The sequence below is a fragment of the Vicia villosa genome, linkage group LG1, assembly GCF_029867415.1.
Source record: "Vicia villosa cultivar HV-30 ecotype Madison, WI linkage group LG1, Vvil1.0, whole genome shotgun sequence".
NCBI lineage: Eukaryota > Viridiplantae > Streptophyta > Magnoliopsida > Fabales > Fabaceae > Vicia > Vicia villosa.
This window is the reverse complement of record NC_081180.1, coordinates 99870767-99891474: the sequence shown is the minus strand read 5'-3', so window position 1 is coordinate 99891474 and position 20708 is coordinate 99870767. Positions and strand designations below refer to the sequence as shown.

Sequence of the window (20708 nt, the reverse complement as noted above, 5' to 3'; positions counted from 1 at the left end):
GGATTTTAGATAGTTTATTTAATAGAAAAATCAATTTTTGAAAAATTTATAATTATACTCTCACCCAAAAAAAATTCTCAAATCATTCTAGTTAAAATATGTGAGAAAAATAAGAACGATGTAGAGAGGTAGGTGATGAGAAAAATGAAATTTGGATTTTTTTTTCTTTTTATGGATGTTGAAAAATGATAGGTAAGCTCTCTATTTATTGGTCAAGACGTGGTGTAAATTTGAAAATAATTTATGAGACAAATTAATGACCTAATCGGTTAGGCTAATCGATAAGTCAATGTAAATAATTGATTATTGTGACCAAAAATGAAAAGTTTAGATATAGAGTCGTTATCAATATTTAAGAGACTGTCACAATCGATTACATATTTAATTATCTATCATCTAACTGATTAGGCCAATGATTTAATCAATAACACAGTTGCAAAAAGTCTCCTACTAAATTGAACAATTTCCTAATCAATTGGCTAGGATCCAAAAATATTTTTTTGCGATTTTAATAGAGAAATAAGAGACTTCACTATATTTTTAGTGTGTGTCATTTAGCCATAATACTTTCAGAAATTCCTTTATGTATTTATAAGACACTAATCAGTCAAACAAACATGATCAGACGAGTTTTTGCACTTTCCCTCTTTCACACTCTGAAGTTTCAAGTCTTGACATTATTATCTTTTATTTAAGCATACAAGGACCTTGAGTCTTCTTAATAAGGTTTAAGATATCTTCTTGTTAATTACCATCATTTGAGTTGAAAGGTTAAATCACATGAGATAAAAAATCATAAATGTTCACTTGAGAGTCGTTAGACTATAATGTTGACTTTAATCAAATGTCTATCTTGATTCGAGAGGATAACATGATCAACTATATTGTACATCTTTGACCGCCAGAGCTAACTTCGACACTTACTTGACTTCAAGTGTTGTCATCTTTAAAACTAAGCAGCTAATGGTTGACTGGCATCCTTGCTATCCATATGATTTACAATCTTAAATCACTTATTGATTGTACCTGCAAGTACATAAATTCTCATTCTCCCTTTTTGATGATGACTGAAATTTCTGGTATATGCATAACACATGCTAACACAGCTGTCTCACATGATGTCAAGACAGATGTTACGATAAATGTTACGACATCTAGAAACAAACCAGGCATATCAAACTGAATTTGATACTTAGTTAAAATTGCAGAATGATAAATAACACATAGAAATGTTAACCAAGTTCAGTGCAACAACACCTAATCTGGGGGCTACCAAGCCAGGAAGGAAATCCCCTATCAGCAGTATTAGTTCAAAGCTAAACAGTCCAAGTTTATAACTTCTCGCCTAATCACTACCAGTGCAACTTTTGCCTAGAAGTCGACATCTAGACCTGGAAAATCATCATTCTACAACCTAAATCACCTCAGTGATATCTAACAGCCCCAATTCCAATGGTTGTATCAAGAACAACCCAATTTAGAAGATTACATTTCAAAGACAAAATACTTAGTCTTGCTTAAAAGCTTCAACCAAGAACAATACTCAACTTAATGCTTAAAAGCTTTAAGGGTGAGAACACACAACTTGACAAACACTCAAGCAACATACAGTTTACCACACAGTATCAAAAGATATGTGAGAGACTTAAAACATAGTAGACTCTCAAAACCTAAGCTTTCTAACCTTCCCCTAATATTAGAATTGTGAAAAGATTTGGTTACACTAGATATAGGGATCTCTTTAAATAGTTTTCACCAGTTCATGGGCTTCGAAACACTTTACTTGATCCACAAGCTGAGAGATGCAACAAATCTCTAGAGAAATCTTTTTGAATCTTGAAAACAAATATTGTCTCATTCATCTAAATTTAGAAACGTTAATTTCGGTGGAGATTTGATTCATTTGTTATAGATTAAATCTTCCTGACCTGCGTAAATCACTAGGATACATCCAAAGGAAATATCACATAATTAATTTAAAACATATCAATCATGTCAAGATTCTAAATAGCCTGTGTAATCTTCTGATACAGAATGTCACGACATCTATCACAACATCTGTTTTTTCCTGTATGCTCATACTTAGTTGTAACAAGAGATCAAGATGTTACGCCATCTTGCTTAACATCTTTCAAGCATCATGTTTTAGCACAATTTTGCCAACCCCAAAATCATGGATCTAACGATCTCTCCCTTTGACAAATTTTGGCTAAAACAACTAAAGACCAAACTGCACAGATATATCTCAATTCAAATGCAGATACACAAACACAAGCTACATGCTTAACATGTAAACTTTATACATGAGGAAGAAGATAAGTGATACTTGTAACACCCCTTTCTAAACCCCGCGGCAATTAATAAGTTTATTCAGAGTACATGAAAATAAGGGTGTCACAATTCAAAATTTAATTAAACATCGTAAGGGTGAGTCTCATCATAATTAACAAATTTTATAAGGTTATAAAGCAACAACACATCATAGCTGCATCGTTCATCCAATTGTTTCATGAACAGACATTCAGACAAGTTTCATCATCACAAACAATCAATCAACACATCATCAATATTTATAACACTGGAATACATCCAATCATGTTATAAAAATATGCATATGTATGAACTGACACTATGCATGTGGTACCAACATCATCAAATGGGAATAACCCATGACCGATCCAACAACATCAAGATACGGCCCTGCCAGCACAGATTCCACACAATGGGAATCATGCCCTTTACTGATCCAACACATCATCATGGATACAACATCATCAATGAATATGAATGAATGCAAACATACATGAACATACTTATACCATCGTTAAGTTTATGAGTAACATCATCAAATACTCATTTCATCATAATCATCATCATCATCAAGCATGTTTATATATATATGCATCATTCAATCACAATCACATCATTAATCATCAAATAGATTATTTCACAAGGTTCGTTTAGCTCGAAACGGCACACCAAACGGACCAACGGTTCAAAAGTTATGCTTCTTTAAAACTTTTCAAAAAGGGTCTATCACTAACAGCACGCGGCGCCAACATAGGTTCGCGGCGCCAACTGAGCGTCTCAAAACTCCTTGGCTCTCTGCCAAGCACTTCGCGGCGCAAACATGTGTTCGCGGCGCGACCTGAGCGAACCAAAACTTCCTGGCTTTCTGCCAAGCACTTCGCGGCGCTAACCCTGGGACACGACGCCAACTGGCGATTTTCAGAAACCCCCGATCGCAGAAAACAGCATTCTATTCATTCCAAACTCACTCAATTCATACCAGTACGAACTTAAGGAAATGGAATGCACATACAACACGAAATACACATCATAATACACCAATTACACATCAATTGAGACCATAACAACACAAACATCATGGATTCAAACATAGGGATCAAACATCATACAATTTGACTCAATCCCTAAATCTATCATATGACTCAATCGACCCGAATTCTACATCTATTCAGTATTATCAACCCCTAACCCGATAATAGATGCTAATCAGATAAGTCTCCCCTTACCTTAGCCAAATTCTTGAATGGGTCTTCTTCCTCTTTGGTTCTCCTTCACGTTCTTCAGTTCTCCCTCTCACAGCTTCTCTTTTCACAACTTCTTGTTTTCACGTTCTAATTTCTTTTCCCTTATTTCCCTTATTTTATGAAAAATATAAAATTAGAAATGGGCTCCTTCACAATTACACCCCCACCTTACTAATTCCACCACATGGCCCAATAACTTAACATTTTATATTTTTCCACATAATTTGATAAAATGCTAATTTCCAATAATTAATTTAAAACTTAATTAAATAAGAATTTTCGGGATGGTACAGTACTCCCCTTCAACACAGTGTACATGAGGAAGAAGATGAGATATACTCCCCCTCAGACACAGTTTCAATTTACCATCCTGAAATCTCTATGTGAAGAATCACATAACTCAGAGAACAAGACACAACTAGGACACAAACAGGATGTTAGAACATCCAACATGACATTATGCAGACACAACCAAAACAGAAGTGGCAGCAGCAGAAGCAAAAACAGAAGCAACACAAAAACATACTCAAGACAACAAACAAAGACAGACTCAAGACTCACTCCCCCTAAATTGTAGAATTCCTTAATTTAGATACTAGAATCAATGACATTTTTCTCCCCCTTTTTAGCCAAAAACTGACAAAAATGGGTAGAAAGAAACTAACACAACAAACCAAAACACACAAGAATTGATTTAAAACAAACAACAACAAAAACTGACTCAATAACTAGGTGCTTGACCTAACTGACTCAAACAAAAAAACAAACAGCACACTCATCCAAACTAGACGAACAAAAACAGCAATTGATGAAGAAAATTGAAACAGAAAAACAGACTTAACCCAAAGAGACAAAAACTAACGAGGAAAATAATATACTCTAAAAAAATAGACCCATCCTTTTTTTGATTTTTTCTTTTCCCTTTTTTTAACAGAGAGCATATAACAGTTATCCAAGTCTCCCTCTTGAGTCAATGAAATTTACCTAGTCTTAATCAGTATTTGAGTCTGAATCATGTAGATGAACATGATTCTTTTTCAGGGATTTCATCTCTGTCACATATGTTTTCCCTGTTCTGGATGCTTCAGTAGATGTTCCAATATTTGTTGCTATGTTGAAATCAGCCTTCTTTGGATCACTGCTCTTATCCTCATTGGACCTCAGCAAATGAATCTTCTTAGCACCAGAATCTTTGGAAGATTTGCTCATTGTTGAAACGCAGTTTGTGAGGATGGTGAGGTTTTAAATCCTTTAAATACAATGAGAGTTAGGTAGAGTGTAATGAAAATCTTGTATGTAACGATGTTCCAGTCAAAGAAAACATTTTTGAAAGAAGATAAAATCATTCTTCGTAACAGTGCACCATTCATCGTAGGAGAGATACATGTTTCTTATCAGCTTTTTCTCTTTCCCAAGCTTTGACTGCTGGAAGATGTTACAACATTCTAAATGACATTCCTATGCCATTGAAAATGCTTTTTTTGAGTTGCACATATCACAAGATGAAGGCATATAGGTGACAAACCGACCAAGCAGCTATTACTATAATTCTACAGCAATGCAATTCCAAAATTAGCCCTCATGTTCTTAATGTAACTTGCACCTCAAGTTATGATAAAAACACTTCCTACAACTTTTCAGACATACCAATCTTAGGAGTGTCAATTTTTTCCTGTAGCAAGACTCTTGATACAATGGTGACTTGAACCAAAGACTTATTTTTATAAACATAGTTAAATCCTTGAGTATCTTGAGTGCAGTAGCTTGTCACACAACAATTTCATGACATTCAGTTTGACATTGTACACTTATAGTAATCAACTCAATAGAAAATACATCTTTCTTCAGCCAAGTAGCTAATCTTAAGGAAATACCAGGATTCAATTAATTATAATCCAGTGACCAGAATATCCTCCAATAATAACATCTTCATGGACTTTTCCAAAAGCTTTTACTCCATTATTCACCATCATTAGTTATTTCATCTTTGAAACTACTGATGATTCCAGACTAAAATCAACTCCAAATAATAAACTCCCTTTTAGACAGAGTCTTGCTTTACTTAAGAGCTTTCTTACTCAGTGCCTGCTAGCCTTTTCAAAATTCCTGGAATATACACTTGCTGAGATGATGGTTCAACATCTGGTTGAACATCACTAAAAGAACTTCTCTAAATAGAATAATTCATAAGCATAATGTGTTTTCCTTTTAGGGTAAGATAAGAATCTTTGAGGACTTCTCAAATAATATATTTTTCTTTGTCATAAATCACACAAGAGAAAGAATATACCTATTTTTATCCACTAGATATTCATCTTGCATTAGACTTGGCCAGATCCATTAGAGTATATTATGTAGTTTTTGTAACATTCTGATGTTGCACCTTTTAGTGTGACATCTTGACTTCATCTTCCTTGACAACAAGTAAGAGAATAAACAACTAAAAACTTGTAGTGAACACAAATAGCAATTGTTCTTAAATTCGCACAAGAACACCATACATCTCATTAGAGATAAAACATCCTTTTCTTGATGGCAATACCTTCAGACTTCACTCAATTGACTTATGTTTATCACAATAGTCATCAGTCCTTCAGTGAGAAGATCATAACTAAGACTTAGATACTCTATTCAGTAATTGTGGAGGCGTAAAAAATACTCGAGCGTTCGCACGCTCGAAATATAACAGAGTCGCCACCAAATTTTATTTATTCCAAAAGGATAGGAAAAATATCGTTAAAACCCACAAAAGATAAGGATAAGATGGTCATCTCAACTACGAACGAGTTCGGAAGTCATTTTTGGGAGAGGAAGGTATTAACACCCCTCACATCCATCATACACGATGGGACCAATTTAGTTAGTCTTGTGATCAAATGTCAATGTGATGTTTACTTGCATTCTCTACCTATAAGGAGAAAGAAAAGAAAGGATTTTTAGTTTCTTTATTATTGTGTTCGCCAAGACATCGCATCTTGTGTCTAAGTATTCCCTCGGGGTAGAAAGAACTTTTTTTGGGTTAATTGATTTTATTTATTAAAAGGTTCACAATGAGGAAAATGAAATTCGCGCTTGAACGATGAAAGAGATTCGTACTTGGGTGAGAAAAAGAGATTTGCACTTGGGTGAGAAAATAAAGTGATGAGTTTGAATTGATTTTAAGTGCTTGGTGAAAAGGTGAGATGACTCGAGCTTTAAGGAGTCTTTAATGGAATTCAAGCATTCAAACAAAGGCTTAACGGCCATCACCTAAGGGCTTTAGAAGAACTTGCACAAATACATACAAATCCTTCTTGATTCATCCATTATAGACTAAATTCAATTCGATTATTTAGGCTATGTTTGGGAGTTTGGAGGGGAAGGAAGGGGAGGGCTTTGGAAAATAGGAGGAATTGGGTGAAAAAGATAAAAAGATTTTGGGTATGAGGGTTTTGGAGGGTTTGAGTTTATTCATAACACCAAAAATCCCATAAAATGGGGAACTCAAAAATTGTATTGAAGGAGGGTTTTGAAGGGCTTACATAAAATTTCCAAATATCTTTTAGGTTGTTATAGTATTTTGAAAATTAAAAATTTAGTAATGATAATAACTCTTTTATCATTCTAAACAAATTCATTTTTTCAAAAAATGTCAAATATTTTCCTATATTTTTTTAAAATTTTGTTTTTAAAAGCCTTCCCCTCCCCTCCCCTCCAAACTCCCAAACATAGCCTTAAGGTTTTTTGCAGTTTTTAATTATGAGAAAGAAATCGGAAAAAGGTTGTTGCTTGGAAAAAGAGTTTTTGTTAAAAATGATGATTTATCTACTATTTTTATAGAGATAAGTTAAAATGTCAATTTAATTAATTAATTTTTATTGTCCAAGTGTCCACTACTTTTATGGATAAAAATTAAAAAGTGTCAATCAAATTAAAAAAAAAAAAAAAGTACAATAACTATATTGACCTCACAAAGAGGTCTTTATTATGACTTTACTTTTTATTTTAAAATTCAAAGTTACTGTTGTTGTAATTGCTTCATTTGTAAAATTCCATGACTCCTAAACATGAGAATGCACGGCAAGCAACTTGGAATTTAGAAAATCCAGATAGTTTTCCCAAATTCTCATACTGTTTCTCAGTTCTTTCCCTTCCACCAACAGTGATAAACATGAGATTGTCAATAGTTGAAACAAGTTTTGACTCTAGAGTTGAGGTTGGTTCTTCTGGCAATATGAATTCCACAATAATGACTTTTCCATTTGGTGACAATGCTTTGTGACATTTGGTTAAAAATTGAATGCATTTTTCATCAGACCAATTATGACATACAGCCTTTAGTATGATGGCATCACCTTGTGGAACACTTTGAAACATATCTCCTCCAACATGCTGAATACCTGGAATTGGTTCTGCATTTTCAATTACCTGTGGCAGATCAAAATTAATTCCCTTTATTGATGGATATTTCGATATTATCATTTTCAGATTTTGTCCACTTCCACCTCCCACATCAACCAGTGTTGATATTCCATCAAATCCACTGTATATTTCAAGCATTCTTTTCATCTCTGTTGCACATACATCAACCATTGACTTGTTGAATATTTGGTTCATTTTCTTATCTTTTCCCATGTATTCATACTTTGTCACTCCATGCACTTTCTTGAACAAATCTATGTCTTCATCAACCACTGCTTCCTTAAAATTCATCCTGAATAACAACAAAACTATTCGATTTAGCGAAATTCAACACGTATTATATATATTAAACAACTTAATTATAAAAGAACTTACCAAACTTGTAACAATGCTGGATAACATAGAAATGTAGTGAATGAAGCCAAGTAGCCTCTACTTTCATCAGGGACAAGGTGTTTTCCGACCGACGAGAGTCCATAAACTCTCTCGGTGCTACCGTTGTCAGCTGTTCGAGTAGAGGAAGTGAGAAGGGAATAACTAGTGAGCAAGCGCAACATGCGGTCGAGCCTATTAGGCAAGTCGGAGTGTTGAGCAGACGATGGGAGTTGAGAAGCAATTTGTGAAGGTGAGATGAAAGCACCAGGTGGTGATGAGTTAGAAATGATCTCAAACAAGTTGAGATGAATAGCAGCATTTAAGACAGCAGGATAAACAAGATTAGTGGTAAGTACCATTGCTGAAAGACAAGCACTGTCTTCTGTTTCTATTTCATCAGAAAAAACACTAATTTTGTTATCTTCCTCATTACTAAAGTTGGTATCTCCCATTTTCTTTTGATATATAATACAGTACTAATGAGTGAATGATATTTAGTTGATGTTGTTGTTGTGTTTGCATGGTTTGATACTCTATTTATAGGCAAAATAAAAACAATCAAAGATCACTTTGTGGTAGCTAGCTAGAGGACTTATATCTACTCCTTAATTAATTTATGAGTTTCTTTTTTAAAAATAAAATTATATACTTGGTTTTGTGTTACTAGTAGCAGTATGTCAAAGGTTACGACGCTCTCTATTTTATTTGTATTCATTCAATGCTTAATTAGGTCATGATTCATGCATGGCTACTACAGTAGTTACCTTCCTCAATGGGAGAAAGGGTCTCAATGAAGTCAAAACCATGTCTTTGGTGGAACTCCTTTGAAACAAGTTTTGTGTTATGTCAAAGGTTACCATGCTATCTGTGTTCTTTGTATTTAATGCTTAAGTCATGATTCATGCATGGCTGGTAGTTACCTTTCACAATTGAAGATATAGTATTGGAAAGGTTTAACCGACTTATCATTTTAATCATTAAAAAAAGTAGAAACAAGTGACTAAAATTCCTACTACAATTTAACATTTTAAAATATGTATATGATTTAAAATGCTACTAAGGCAGTTTGCTTTTACTAGTGACTTATATTTGCTAGTTTTCTAATTTGCTTTTCCTATTGACTTATTGCTAGTTTGCTATCAGTGGTTTGTTTAAGTAGCTCATTGAAATTTTTATTAACATGATATGATATATTTTTATTTTATAGTTAAATTAAATTTTTAAATTTTTTATACATTTAAATATTATATTTTAGAATTTATAGAGTTCTTATTTTCTCTTAAAAAAATTCTTTATTGAAAGTTAGTTACAAGAGGGAGAAACAAATGCATTTATAATAGCAAACTGTTTAGCTGATATAGCAGACTATTCCTATTACAAATTGATATTTGTGACGTGATGACTATGGGGTGTTTATTTCAACTTTTTTTTAAAAATAATTTTTATAGTATTACATATTTTTATAGTAAATGTGCTTCCTCATGTATGAAAATTCGTTCTTTTTTCTGGAACAAACTTTAACTCCCGTTTTATTATTGAATAAAATTTTTACAAATAGGTGGAAAAAAAAATTTTAAATAGTGACTAACCCAAAAACTGATACCATCTTTTACTGAAGTGAAGTATGAACAACTAAACTCGTTTGTCTTCAAACAAATTTAACCATAATTAAAATTAATAGAAATAAGATCTTAATATTACTGAAAAGAGACCCGAAAAGTCTATTGAAATTGACAAGAATTTTGAATAACATGAATTGAAATCGCTTTGGAATAATATAACTTGTCGCTGATACGGCAACCAAACTCAGTTTGAGTGTTGGTAGAAAAGAAAACTGCGCCAACACTGAATAACAGCCAGTTTGATAGTTTGCTGAGGGTTTCAAAAATGACATTTTAGACATTCAAAAAGATCAACATCATATAAACAAATCAGATCCAGAGTGTGTGTAACCCATCCATGCAAGCAAATGTAATATTTAAGTAATAAAATCAATGGGATAAGAATCATGAGTTATATTTCTAACATGAGTATGAAAGACCTATCAAAATTGTCTACATACAAACAATCTCAGTTTTTAATTTTGAAATGAAATATGAGCAGGAGCTGTAGTCGTGTGGAAGTGACCGTTAGGGGTTTGATTTGATGCTTTGTCTTGTCTCCCAAGGCATACTGAATTTTGTCACAACAAATTGATAGATACAAGAAATATGAATCATATGATAAAACATAACCAAAAAATATGTTCCATGGATGACACAGCATCAGTGTAGATTGTAGTTTTGAGACAGTTCAATTCCTTAAGAAAACACCTGTGCTGAATGAATCATCAAGTCGGCAGAACTGTGAAACTGTGAAACGAACTCTGCAGCATATGGTCAGCATAGATCACAAGTTCAACAAATCCGCAAGATGGCCATGTACATTATATCAAGCCTACTATATAGGGATAAAAATGTTAATAAGAAACTCGCTTTATTCAGTTGCTTTTTCATGTGTATTCCTCTTCTCATCCATCCTATGATGGAATAACTTGGCCATGTGTCTCCTTTCACAGTCCTGTTTCAAAAGACGAGAAAAACCATGACTCAAAGAGGACTGACAAAAAGAACCCCAACAAAAATACTTACATATAACCCACCAGCAAGGTCTCGGTAGGAGATTCGAATTCAAGTCTTTGTGGGATATGAATTGAATCTTTACCAATTGAACAACCTTTGTTGGCACATAACAAGTACTTTCATCCCTATCACTACAATCCTACAGTATAATCTATTATAGGGGAAAAGAACCATTTATATGAAGCTGTGTATAAGTTTCTTCACCTTGAACATATTAAGATGAAAAGGTTTATCGGGATTCATCCTTCTCAGCTTCTGATAAGTATATGCAAAACTTAGCTGATCACGAGGAGTAAATCGCTCAACTTCATTGAACCAAAGACAGTTGAACAAATTTGACATAGGGGTGTGGGCCCTAATAATAAAAGAACCTTCTGGAACATCTGTCAAAAGAAAAAATACATATAAATCATTAAGTCAGTGATAGTACATTTATTAGGCAACAAGTTCAGAGAATTGACAAAAAAAGAAATTGTTAAAAGAACATACTGCTTGGAAGAAGCTTATTTGGATCGGATGCATTGAATCTTTGGAGTCCGTCAGCGCGGTAAAATGCAAATTGTTGATCTATAACCGTATGATTATACTTGTTCAATTTCTTGTTTTGTGCTACCTCTTCCCACATACAATGCCGGTCATAGTGATTGGATATTGCAAATTCATAACCCTTTCGCCACAAGAAGTACTCCAAGATGAGTAAAGGATCAAGCTGAAGCCTTAATTTGCTATCCAACCAAATTGAATACCTGAAACAAATTTCAAAGAAATGCATAAGAATAAAAATCAGTTTATCTATATTATTATAAGCTCTTGGGACCCTATTTTATCTTTCTCTTTCAGACACTAATGGTTAGGTCTATTGTATGATAAAAGAATCTTAACAAACTAAAAGCTTTTTTCACCAGTTTATCTAAAAGCGACGCATCTATTAAGAAATGTGGTTGGATCTAATTCATCCCTACAAACCGGCTTGTAGGATGAGGATAGCCCTCACTTATATACACATGTTCAGGCCATATATTACCCGATGTGGAACTCTTAACACACAGTCCAACAAATCTTAAACTCGACTCTGATACCAACTTGAATCTGAATTTTGTGGTTATTATGTAGAGAGAATCCATATATACAGGTCTAAGCCTGCTAACCAACCCCACTAATTAGGGGGGCAGATGAACTAAGAAAGGAAAGATTAAATACAATAATATTCTAAGAATATCCTAATTGATACTACTAATAAAATCAATAGATACTAATAATAAAACAATATATCGACAACATGGTTAACATATTTTTCTTAGTTGATAATTCCATTTAGTGTATAATGCCCCTTAGCAGTTACCGTGATTAAAACATCATCCAAATTAATATTGTCAAAATCAAAAGAACAATACAAATATCTAATTAAATTTGGACTCACCTTGCAAATGGAAAAAGTCGATGGGCCAATAACTTTGGTATTTTTCCCACTCGCCGCATATCATCATAGGGTAGATTCTTCACGATCACTAACTTCCAAAAGCCAATGAAACCCATTCTGTCAGGCGCATGACCTTCAGAAGAAAGTGTCTTTACTGTAACTTCGTCAGTAAACATAACAAAGCAGACATTCTTCCTTGACAAACGAGTGATCTGAAATCAAAATGACAAAGATTAATGTAATAAAACACACTATCGGAATTGGATTGATGGTTGATAGTGGGTAGAGTTTATCAATCTCGGATAGCGATGCGAGCCGACCCCAAAGCTGGGATAGCAGAATGGCCGCTATTTGATTATTTGTTAAGACAAATTACATGAATAATATTAATAACTATAAACATATATCTAATGTAAAATTAAGCAAATAACTCAATACCCATAACAAAGCACAGGCTTAGTCAAAAACTCTTAATCAATTCAACATCAACAATTCTTAATAAAATAACATCGGTGAGGAATATTGAATTAAGAAAGAAAACAGAGAAATATTGTATTAATTTAAAGCAAAAGAACAGAATAGAGTTTTAAATTTTAATTTAAGAAAAAAAATAGAGGAAGAAGAAAAGAAACTTTACCGTGAGGAGTAGAGGAAGAAGATTAAAAGAAGAAAAGAATAGATAAAGAAGGAAAGAAGAAGAAAAGAAACTTTACCGTGAGGAGTAGAGGAAGAAGAAGATTAAAAGAAGAAAAGAATAGATAAATAAGAAAAGAAGAACTTAAAGGTACCACTACGAACTAACCTGAAGAGAAGACAGTGATGCTGGGAGGGAGGAAACACAAAAAGCGGTGGCGCTAACACAAGAGAAAGATGAAGCACAGAAGACAAAGCAAACATGAGAGAGGGAAACGAATCTGAGAGAGAGGGGGAAGCGAACACGAGAGAGGGGAAGATTGGATATGAGGACTGAGTGCAAATTGGCAAAAATACCCTCAGAAAGTTTTTTTTTTAAGGCGTATATTGGGGTTTTCATCCTTTAAAACAGAAAGTGGGTTTTAACCTGCTCCGGGCCAGGAAGTTGTTCCGCTCCCGCGACCCGTGAATGACCCAAAAGTGGCTGCGACTCCTAACTGCACCACGATGGGTGATTTCATAGCGGCTGGCCTCCCCGCTGGTCGGCTCTCCCGGGATAGCGCCTTTACCAACCGGGATTGATATCTGTGAGTTGGTTACTCACATGCATCTTGTCATTGAGATTTTAATAGTTGCAACTTACTTTCAAAACTATAACATTCAATGCTAATAAAAAACTCAATTTTAAGAAAGGTAAGTATTGCAAATAGCTTATGCGATAATGCGTAAGAAAATGTATAAGCTTTCAACCATGCCAAAAGGAATACAAATATATAAGCTTTCAACCATCCCAAAATGAATACAATTGATATCAGTCGCCAGAGAGACTTTGGGACAAAATTAAAATGAAATTCACAGGTGATTTAGATTAGAATAATTTAATGTAGCACAAAATAAATTGCACCATCATTTTCTCTTGAATGGAAATCAAAATACAATATTTATTGAAAGATTAATCATTACCGTCTTGGTGGCCGGGATCCTCAAGCGATCAGAATTTCCAAATATACATGAAATCACCGCAATGTGGCATCTGCTAATGTAACTTTCATCATCTTCTGACATATCAAATCCAGTGCTGGGTGAACCTTCAGGTCCTTTAACAAAACCACATTTTATGTTTTGATCACGTGCCAAAAATGAATTTTCTCTTTCTTCTAAGCTCTGATGTCCAGCAAATTTTGGCGTCCATTGTTCTAATTCCAGTGGCTTCTCTTCTTTCTCTACATACTGTAAGCTAAACCTTGCAAATTTACGACTTTCTAGTGGTTCTACAAGTAGTGAAGTTGAGTTTAACAACTTCATCTCACAGGAACCTGTAAAATAGGTGACAAGTAAGCAAACAGGTTACACAGCTTTTTTACTTTTGTTTTATTTTAATATATTTTTTGGATAATGTTGGAATAAAGGAAATATCACAATGAGCAATTAGATATATCTGCATAAACTTGGAACAGGTTGTAATTGAGCAATATACTGAGTAATTTAAAAACTAATTTTAGAACTATTCTGCCAGATTTAATAAATGATTCCATGAGAAAATATGGAGACAGCGAGAAGGGAAAAGTAAAAACTACTCATATATAAACCATGTCCACACAGATTGTTAAGGAACCAGTTTAAACCAGATATTTATTTAAATAAGAAAAACGTTATAATTTTAAAATATTATCAAATATTCAAAATGTTAGAGCGCTTCTTGATGTTTTCATATGATAAAGAATTATACAAGCCCTTTGAAAAGTATCCAAGCGCTTGGGGAACCCTCCCTTAAAAGCTAGCTAACAAGAAGAGAGTTGAACCAAGCCACTTAAATACTTCACCAAGCAATCCATAATACTCGATGAGGGGCTAGGACACTAATAAAACTAGTCAAACTGAATCAGGTAAGTGTGTGTATATTATTGAATGAAAATGATGAGCACAGAGGCTTTTAAAACTATGGAATCGCAAATGAAAAAGATAAACCAGAGTTCTAGAACTCCTCGCCAGAGCACAATGCTCCTAACCAGAGAGAAAACTCTCCTAACCAACTCAACAATATTTCAAAACACCCTCTCCATTACGCAACCCTCTCTCTTATAACACAACTCACATGAGGCTGGTGCACACCTCACTAACTGACTTATTCTCTCCCCCTGGCTTTCTTTCCGTTCGTGCAATCCTTCCAGAAGTTGGGCTTATGCAGATTTATCCCAATGCTTGGCTCACCATGGGCCATAGGCCATAGGCCTAAGTGTCCTATCACTGCCTCCTCTTGCAAAAGCGACTTTGTCCTTAAGGCTGAGGAAAAGAAATTGGCTCTTGAGTATTTCTCCGTTCACCCTAGTAGTATCTACTATCTACTACAGCCCTTTCTTTCCACTGCACCAAGCATTGTTTGATACCTTGCTTCTCCCCTAGGGTCTCCCTTAAAATTAGGAAGTTTGGGTTATTCTAAGCATTTGAATAGTGCCCAATTACTTCCTGTTCCAACATACTCCGAATTGTCTCCTGAAAATATGCAGCAACCTCAGTTGTGAAACCCTCTAACTGAACCTCTAGACTTGTGCACTTCCCCATCGTCGACAGGCACCCTGTGGCCATCACCCAATCCTACCCTCATTGTCAGGTGCTTCCGTACTCTAACACCCAGCGCTGTCGTCACTCGATGCAAAATAAAACTGTGGCTTGCACCAGTGTCCACCAAGATCACCATTGGTACCCCATTAAGATTCCCCTCCATTTCAAGGCCGAAGGCTCAGAGAACTTGAATATGCTTGACTTGAATATGTTGACCCCCGTGGTTCAAGACAAACCCATGAAGTTGTATTCCAGCTATCACCTCAATCACTATACTATCACTACATCTTCTTCATTTAAGACCTCATCGTAATCGAAAATCACCACACGCAGTTGCTCTCGGTGCAAAAGTGCATTGGAAAATAGTGCTCCCCACACCGGAAACAGGGGCCACAAGCTCTGCAATCCTCGAGTTTAGAATAAGAAAGATGTTTGATTCCTCTATTACTATCTATGTTCCCCCTTCGCGATTCTCCGCGCCTCATTTACAGTGTTTGATTCTGATTATGTTGGAACTGAACCGACCCCCTTTGGGTTGGTTACTCAAAGGTGGATTGGATCCAAAATCCCTTTTGTTTGTGCCTCGGTTATTGGCGGTCCCAAAATTTCCCTTACCGTGTGGCCTAGAGTCCGAATCACCCCCTCTCCATCGACATACATTACCTCTACCGTTACTCTGAGACGTCGTCATCCCTCAAATATTTGTCTCAACATCTTTCACAAATCTTCAAACAAAGTACCCCAAATACTGCTCCTTTGGGAGACAACCTACCTTCGGCGAAATATACCCGTTATGTATTCCTGAACACTCTCAGTTTGAGCCATGTCCTTCAACGCTTCAAATGGATTATCACTCGCTCTTCCTCCATATATTTCAATCATTGCTTGCTTCAGTTTGAGACAGATCAGATCACCCTCTGCTTCAAGTAAGAGGTTAAACCAATGAATGGTCACACTTTCCATGCTCAACTTAGCCAGTCGCACATTCACCGTCCCCAACAAGCCTTGCACAGTTGCACCTCTAAGTATCTGTTTGTGTGATCCATCCCACTGGATCTTAACCATCATATGGTGGTAATTCCACTTTCTTCCCCTCCATCCTATATTCTAACATTATCTCTTCCACAAACAATGAAACAGGGGTCCTTTCTGGTGAGCGACGAGATTTGATGAACTCCTCCTCCAATGATAGATAGAAATTAGCAAACGCCTGGCATAGGGAATCTTCCCACTAAAACATCGACTCTGTCTGACATTTTAGTGGCACCCTCAACGAATCTGGTAGATCAGACCAATGATAAGACTTGCAAAATTGAATCAAGTGTGTATATTATTGAATGGCAATTATGTGCCTAGAGGCTTTTACAACTAGGGAATCGCAAATAGAAAAGATAAACCAGAGTTCTAGAACTCCTAGCCGAATGCTCTTAACCAAGGTGAAAACTCTCCTAACCAACTCTAACAATATTTCAGAATACCCTCTCCACTACCTGATCCCTCTCTCTTATAACCAAATCACATGAGGTTGGTGCACACCTCACTTACTAATTCTCTCACTCGGGTTCTACCGACTTTCCCTTCGTGCAATCCTTCCAGAAGCTAGGCTTATGCAGATTTGCCCCCAATGCTTGGCTCACCATGGACCATAGGCCCAAGTATTATATAAGGCACCTCCTAATACCCAAGTCCCTATTTCCATCCCCAAAATATTTGCAGTGGATGCAAAATATTACCTCCGTTTCAAAATTAGTGTCACTTTAACGAACAAAAAAATTGCTTCAAAATGAATATTATTTTTAGTTGTCTAGGTAATATTAATTAATTTTTTTCAATTATATATTCTAATTTAATACAATGCACATTATATTCCACTTTGCATTTATGATGATGGAAAATACAACAAAGTTAACAAGGATAATTTGGTAAAACAATTATTCGCTTCTATTTATTGTATTTCTTAATGTGTCTAAAAACCAAAAACGGCATTCATCTTGAAACACATGGAGTTTACTTGAGTTGGTATAAACTGGTCATATTTAGATGATCATCTCCTGACTGAGACCAGAAAAAATAAAGTTTTATAAATATCTTACATAGTCATAAAAATAGAGGATAATTTATTTCGTCACACAACTTCAAAAAAAAAATCCTGAAACGTTCAGCTTTCCACAGATTATTAGCCTAAAATATTTTTTTCCCAATACACAAGTCTAATGAAGAAAGTCATCTACTAACCGTCACTGATCAGAAAAACTGCATTCTGAGTAAATTAAAATTTAATACATCAAATGGACAGATAATAAATGAACTGGTATTCTCTGTAGCACACCAAATGGCATAATAAAGCAGGTTAGGCAAGCAATAACAACGGCGTCATTATTCTATATTTCTACTGATTCCTTTTTCCAGGTAATGTAATTCTAAACAAAACATATGACCATTTTGTGGAACACCAATACAAAATCATTTAAAAAGATTAAGTAGGAATAGTACAAACTATGTAAGCGCTGAACCAAATGATAAGAACTCAACAACAAAAACCTACCTAAGTTTCTCAGTGCCCTGCACTTTAAAAAAAATTATTGAAAAAACTAGAATGAAAACTAGGAGGGACCATGTAACAAAGAAGCAACGATTCCAACTTCTTGAATGTAATCATTTCCATTTTTCAATCAGAATGGTTAAACAATTACTACGGCATCTTTTAATATAAAACTCAAGGCTGTTTCTGCCCCTGCTATAACTGCAAAATGGCTGAAGGAACCAAATTAATGAGCTATATGTTGACTGAAATAGAGGTTTCAAAGTATTTACTAGAATGGAGATAAACCATTACTGATGGAAAAGTCTAAAGGTTCAACTGGAATATATAAATGCAAGTAACACTAAGGTATAGTGTTAGCAATGTCCTCTTTTGAAAACAAAGCCAGGATTGTATGTGAAGGGCAAAAAAAAAACAAATAGGAGGGAGTGCATGAATAATGCCCCATTTCAAGGATACCACAACCGATATTCCTATTTGAGTAATAAAAATATACAAGATATTCTACTCCATGTCCAACCAGCGAAGAATACCCTTGAATTTCAATTTTCCCGAGACTTCTATCTTTTATTCAACAACAGACACCCCCACCCACCCCACAAACAAACAAAAAAATACTGAGAACAGAACAGAGCTATATTTTAGTCCCTAAGCATCAATAACATGAATGAAGTAACAAAAGTAATTACAAATTCTACTCTTTGTGAATCATGAATAGCACTAATGAGGTAACAAATAAATAATACCGAAAACAAATGCAGATAACTTTCCAAAGGTGATAATAGAATAGAATTCAACAATAGATGTTTAGTGAGAAAAATAAGCTTCACCTGAGTATCTGCGACGCTTGCCTTTCCTCTTTGTTTCAGTGCGTGATTTTTTGTTAGTTTTTTCATTTATAATAGTTGCAGGTCTAGAATTTATTTTTCCACCACCAGAGATTTTCTTGTTATTGGAAGATTCCCCATCAATATCCTCCTCAGAAGCAATATCATCATTATTTCCCCCATTCAAAGACTCATGAGATTCTTTCTGAACTTCAGTGTCCAAACTTGGTGTATTAGAATCAAAAAAGTCATCATAGTCATCATCAATGTCATCTACCACATTCTTCTTTTCCATGTCAACGTTTTGCGACAATTTCCCATCACCTTCAGCGGAGTGTCTCCCATTCTTCAAAGAAGCCTCGTACTCCGCTTCATACCTTTTCAATTCATGACGTCCCGCCTCATTATACAACCCATCACCTTTTCGCTTTACACCCATATGAGAACCATCTTGAGAAAACTTAATATCATGATTCGTCTTTCCAGGAACATCATTTTCAGTATTAACATCTCCGAGATCCCTACTTATCTGCTCCTTCATATCCTCATCATAATCACCATCCCTTCTCCTATCATCCTTATCCCAATATCTCGAATCCCTTCCATGTCCCTCAGAGCTATGCCCGAAATCAAGAACTTTCTTCTGTATCCTTGGTACATTCGTAAGAAAATCAGAATCGCCTTTTATATCATCCGTATCACCGCCATTGTTACTTATTTCTGCAACCACAGATTAACAATCTTAAAACAACATAAACAAAGATCACTTCAAAACAACAAAATGCATAATCAATCATGATTAAACAAACATCCTATTAAGTTCAAAAATAACTAAACCCCAATTCAATGAAATACAAAAACCCCAAACCAATGAAAATCACAGATTCAAACACCATTTCTCACGCAACAACTTCACCTAACAACCAAAATGTAGCAAAATCCACAATGCAGATTTCAACAAGTCCAAAAAAAGAAAATCCATTGTGATATTTCACAAAACAAAATACTAATAGGAACTCAGAACGGAACTTCACCTTCTTTAGAAATGTAAGAAAACGCCAGAAAAGTAACAGCAAGTACGATAAAGAGGAAAACCAAAATCGCAACCACCGAGAAATGAGCAACTCTATCTGATCGCGCCGATCTCCGGAGCCGTAACTGCTTATGACTAACACCGCCGCGAATCCCGACGGCAACATGATCACCGGAGCCGTTGGTAATGTGTAGATCGTGAGACCCTAACCTCACCCCAAGCCTCTCCGTTCCCGATTGCCTCTGCTGAGCCATACCATAACACACACACAAACACAATAACACTGTTTCTCTCTCTAGATTTTCTCGCTCTACAATTTTCTCTCTCTAGAATTTCTCTCTCTAAAAACTTGCTCAAAGATTCAGAGTGAAGAGTCTATGGTTAGTGTAGGTTTTTGGTGAGTGGTTGAAGAAGAGTGTGAAGCAAGCGAAACAGAACACGGTGGTTGAATTAAAAAAATATTATAATTTTTAACTGAATCGAAAAAATGAAAATAAATGGAAGAAAAAGCTATAAGGGAAGCAAGCAAAGCGTGAGAGTGATAGAGAGGTTGCCGGCGACGGTGGGGCGCCGGGGATATAGCGGCGGTGGATTATTTCACTCACGGGAGTGAGGGGTTCATTAAGAAGGTATACGAATCTAATCTTGTGTGGGATTTTGAAGATTTGTATATGAATTTTTTATATTTTATAATTTGATTTGATTATTTAGATTATCTTTTGTCGGTTAATTAAGTTATT

At 35.2% G+C, this 20708-nt stretch overlaps 2 protein-coding genes across 2 annotated transcripts; both read right to left on the bottom strand.

Annotated features, from left to right (window-relative positions):
- Positions 1-7431: 7431 nt before the first annotated feature.
- LOC131613404 (isoliquiritigenin 2'-O-methyltransferase) lies at positions 7432-8854 on the bottom strand. The gene is made up of 2 exons (XM_058885080.1): positions 8331-8854; positions 7432-8247 (listed from the first exon to the last, which is right to left on the bottom strand). Exons 1-2 carry the CDS (start codon positions 8780-8782, stop codon positions 7572-7574), a joined length of 1128 nt encoding a protein of 375 aa, XP_058741063.1. The 5' UTR covers positions 8783-8854; the 3' UTR covers positions 7432-7571.
- Positions 8855-10290: 1436 nt separating this feature from the next.
- LOC131643696 (uncharacterized) lies at positions 10291-20708 on the bottom strand. Its single transcript, XM_058913992.1, has 7 exons — positions 19970-20708; positions 18939-19655; positions 13968-14320; positions 12372-12583; positions 11441-11697; positions 11156-11334; positions 10291-10889 (listed from the first exon to the last, which is right to left on the bottom strand). The coding sequence occupies exons 1-7, from the start codon at positions 20220-20222 to the stop codon at positions 10806-10808; spliced, it is 2055 nt and encodes a 684-aa protein (XP_058769975.1). The 5' UTR covers positions 20223-20708; the 3' UTR covers positions 10291-10805.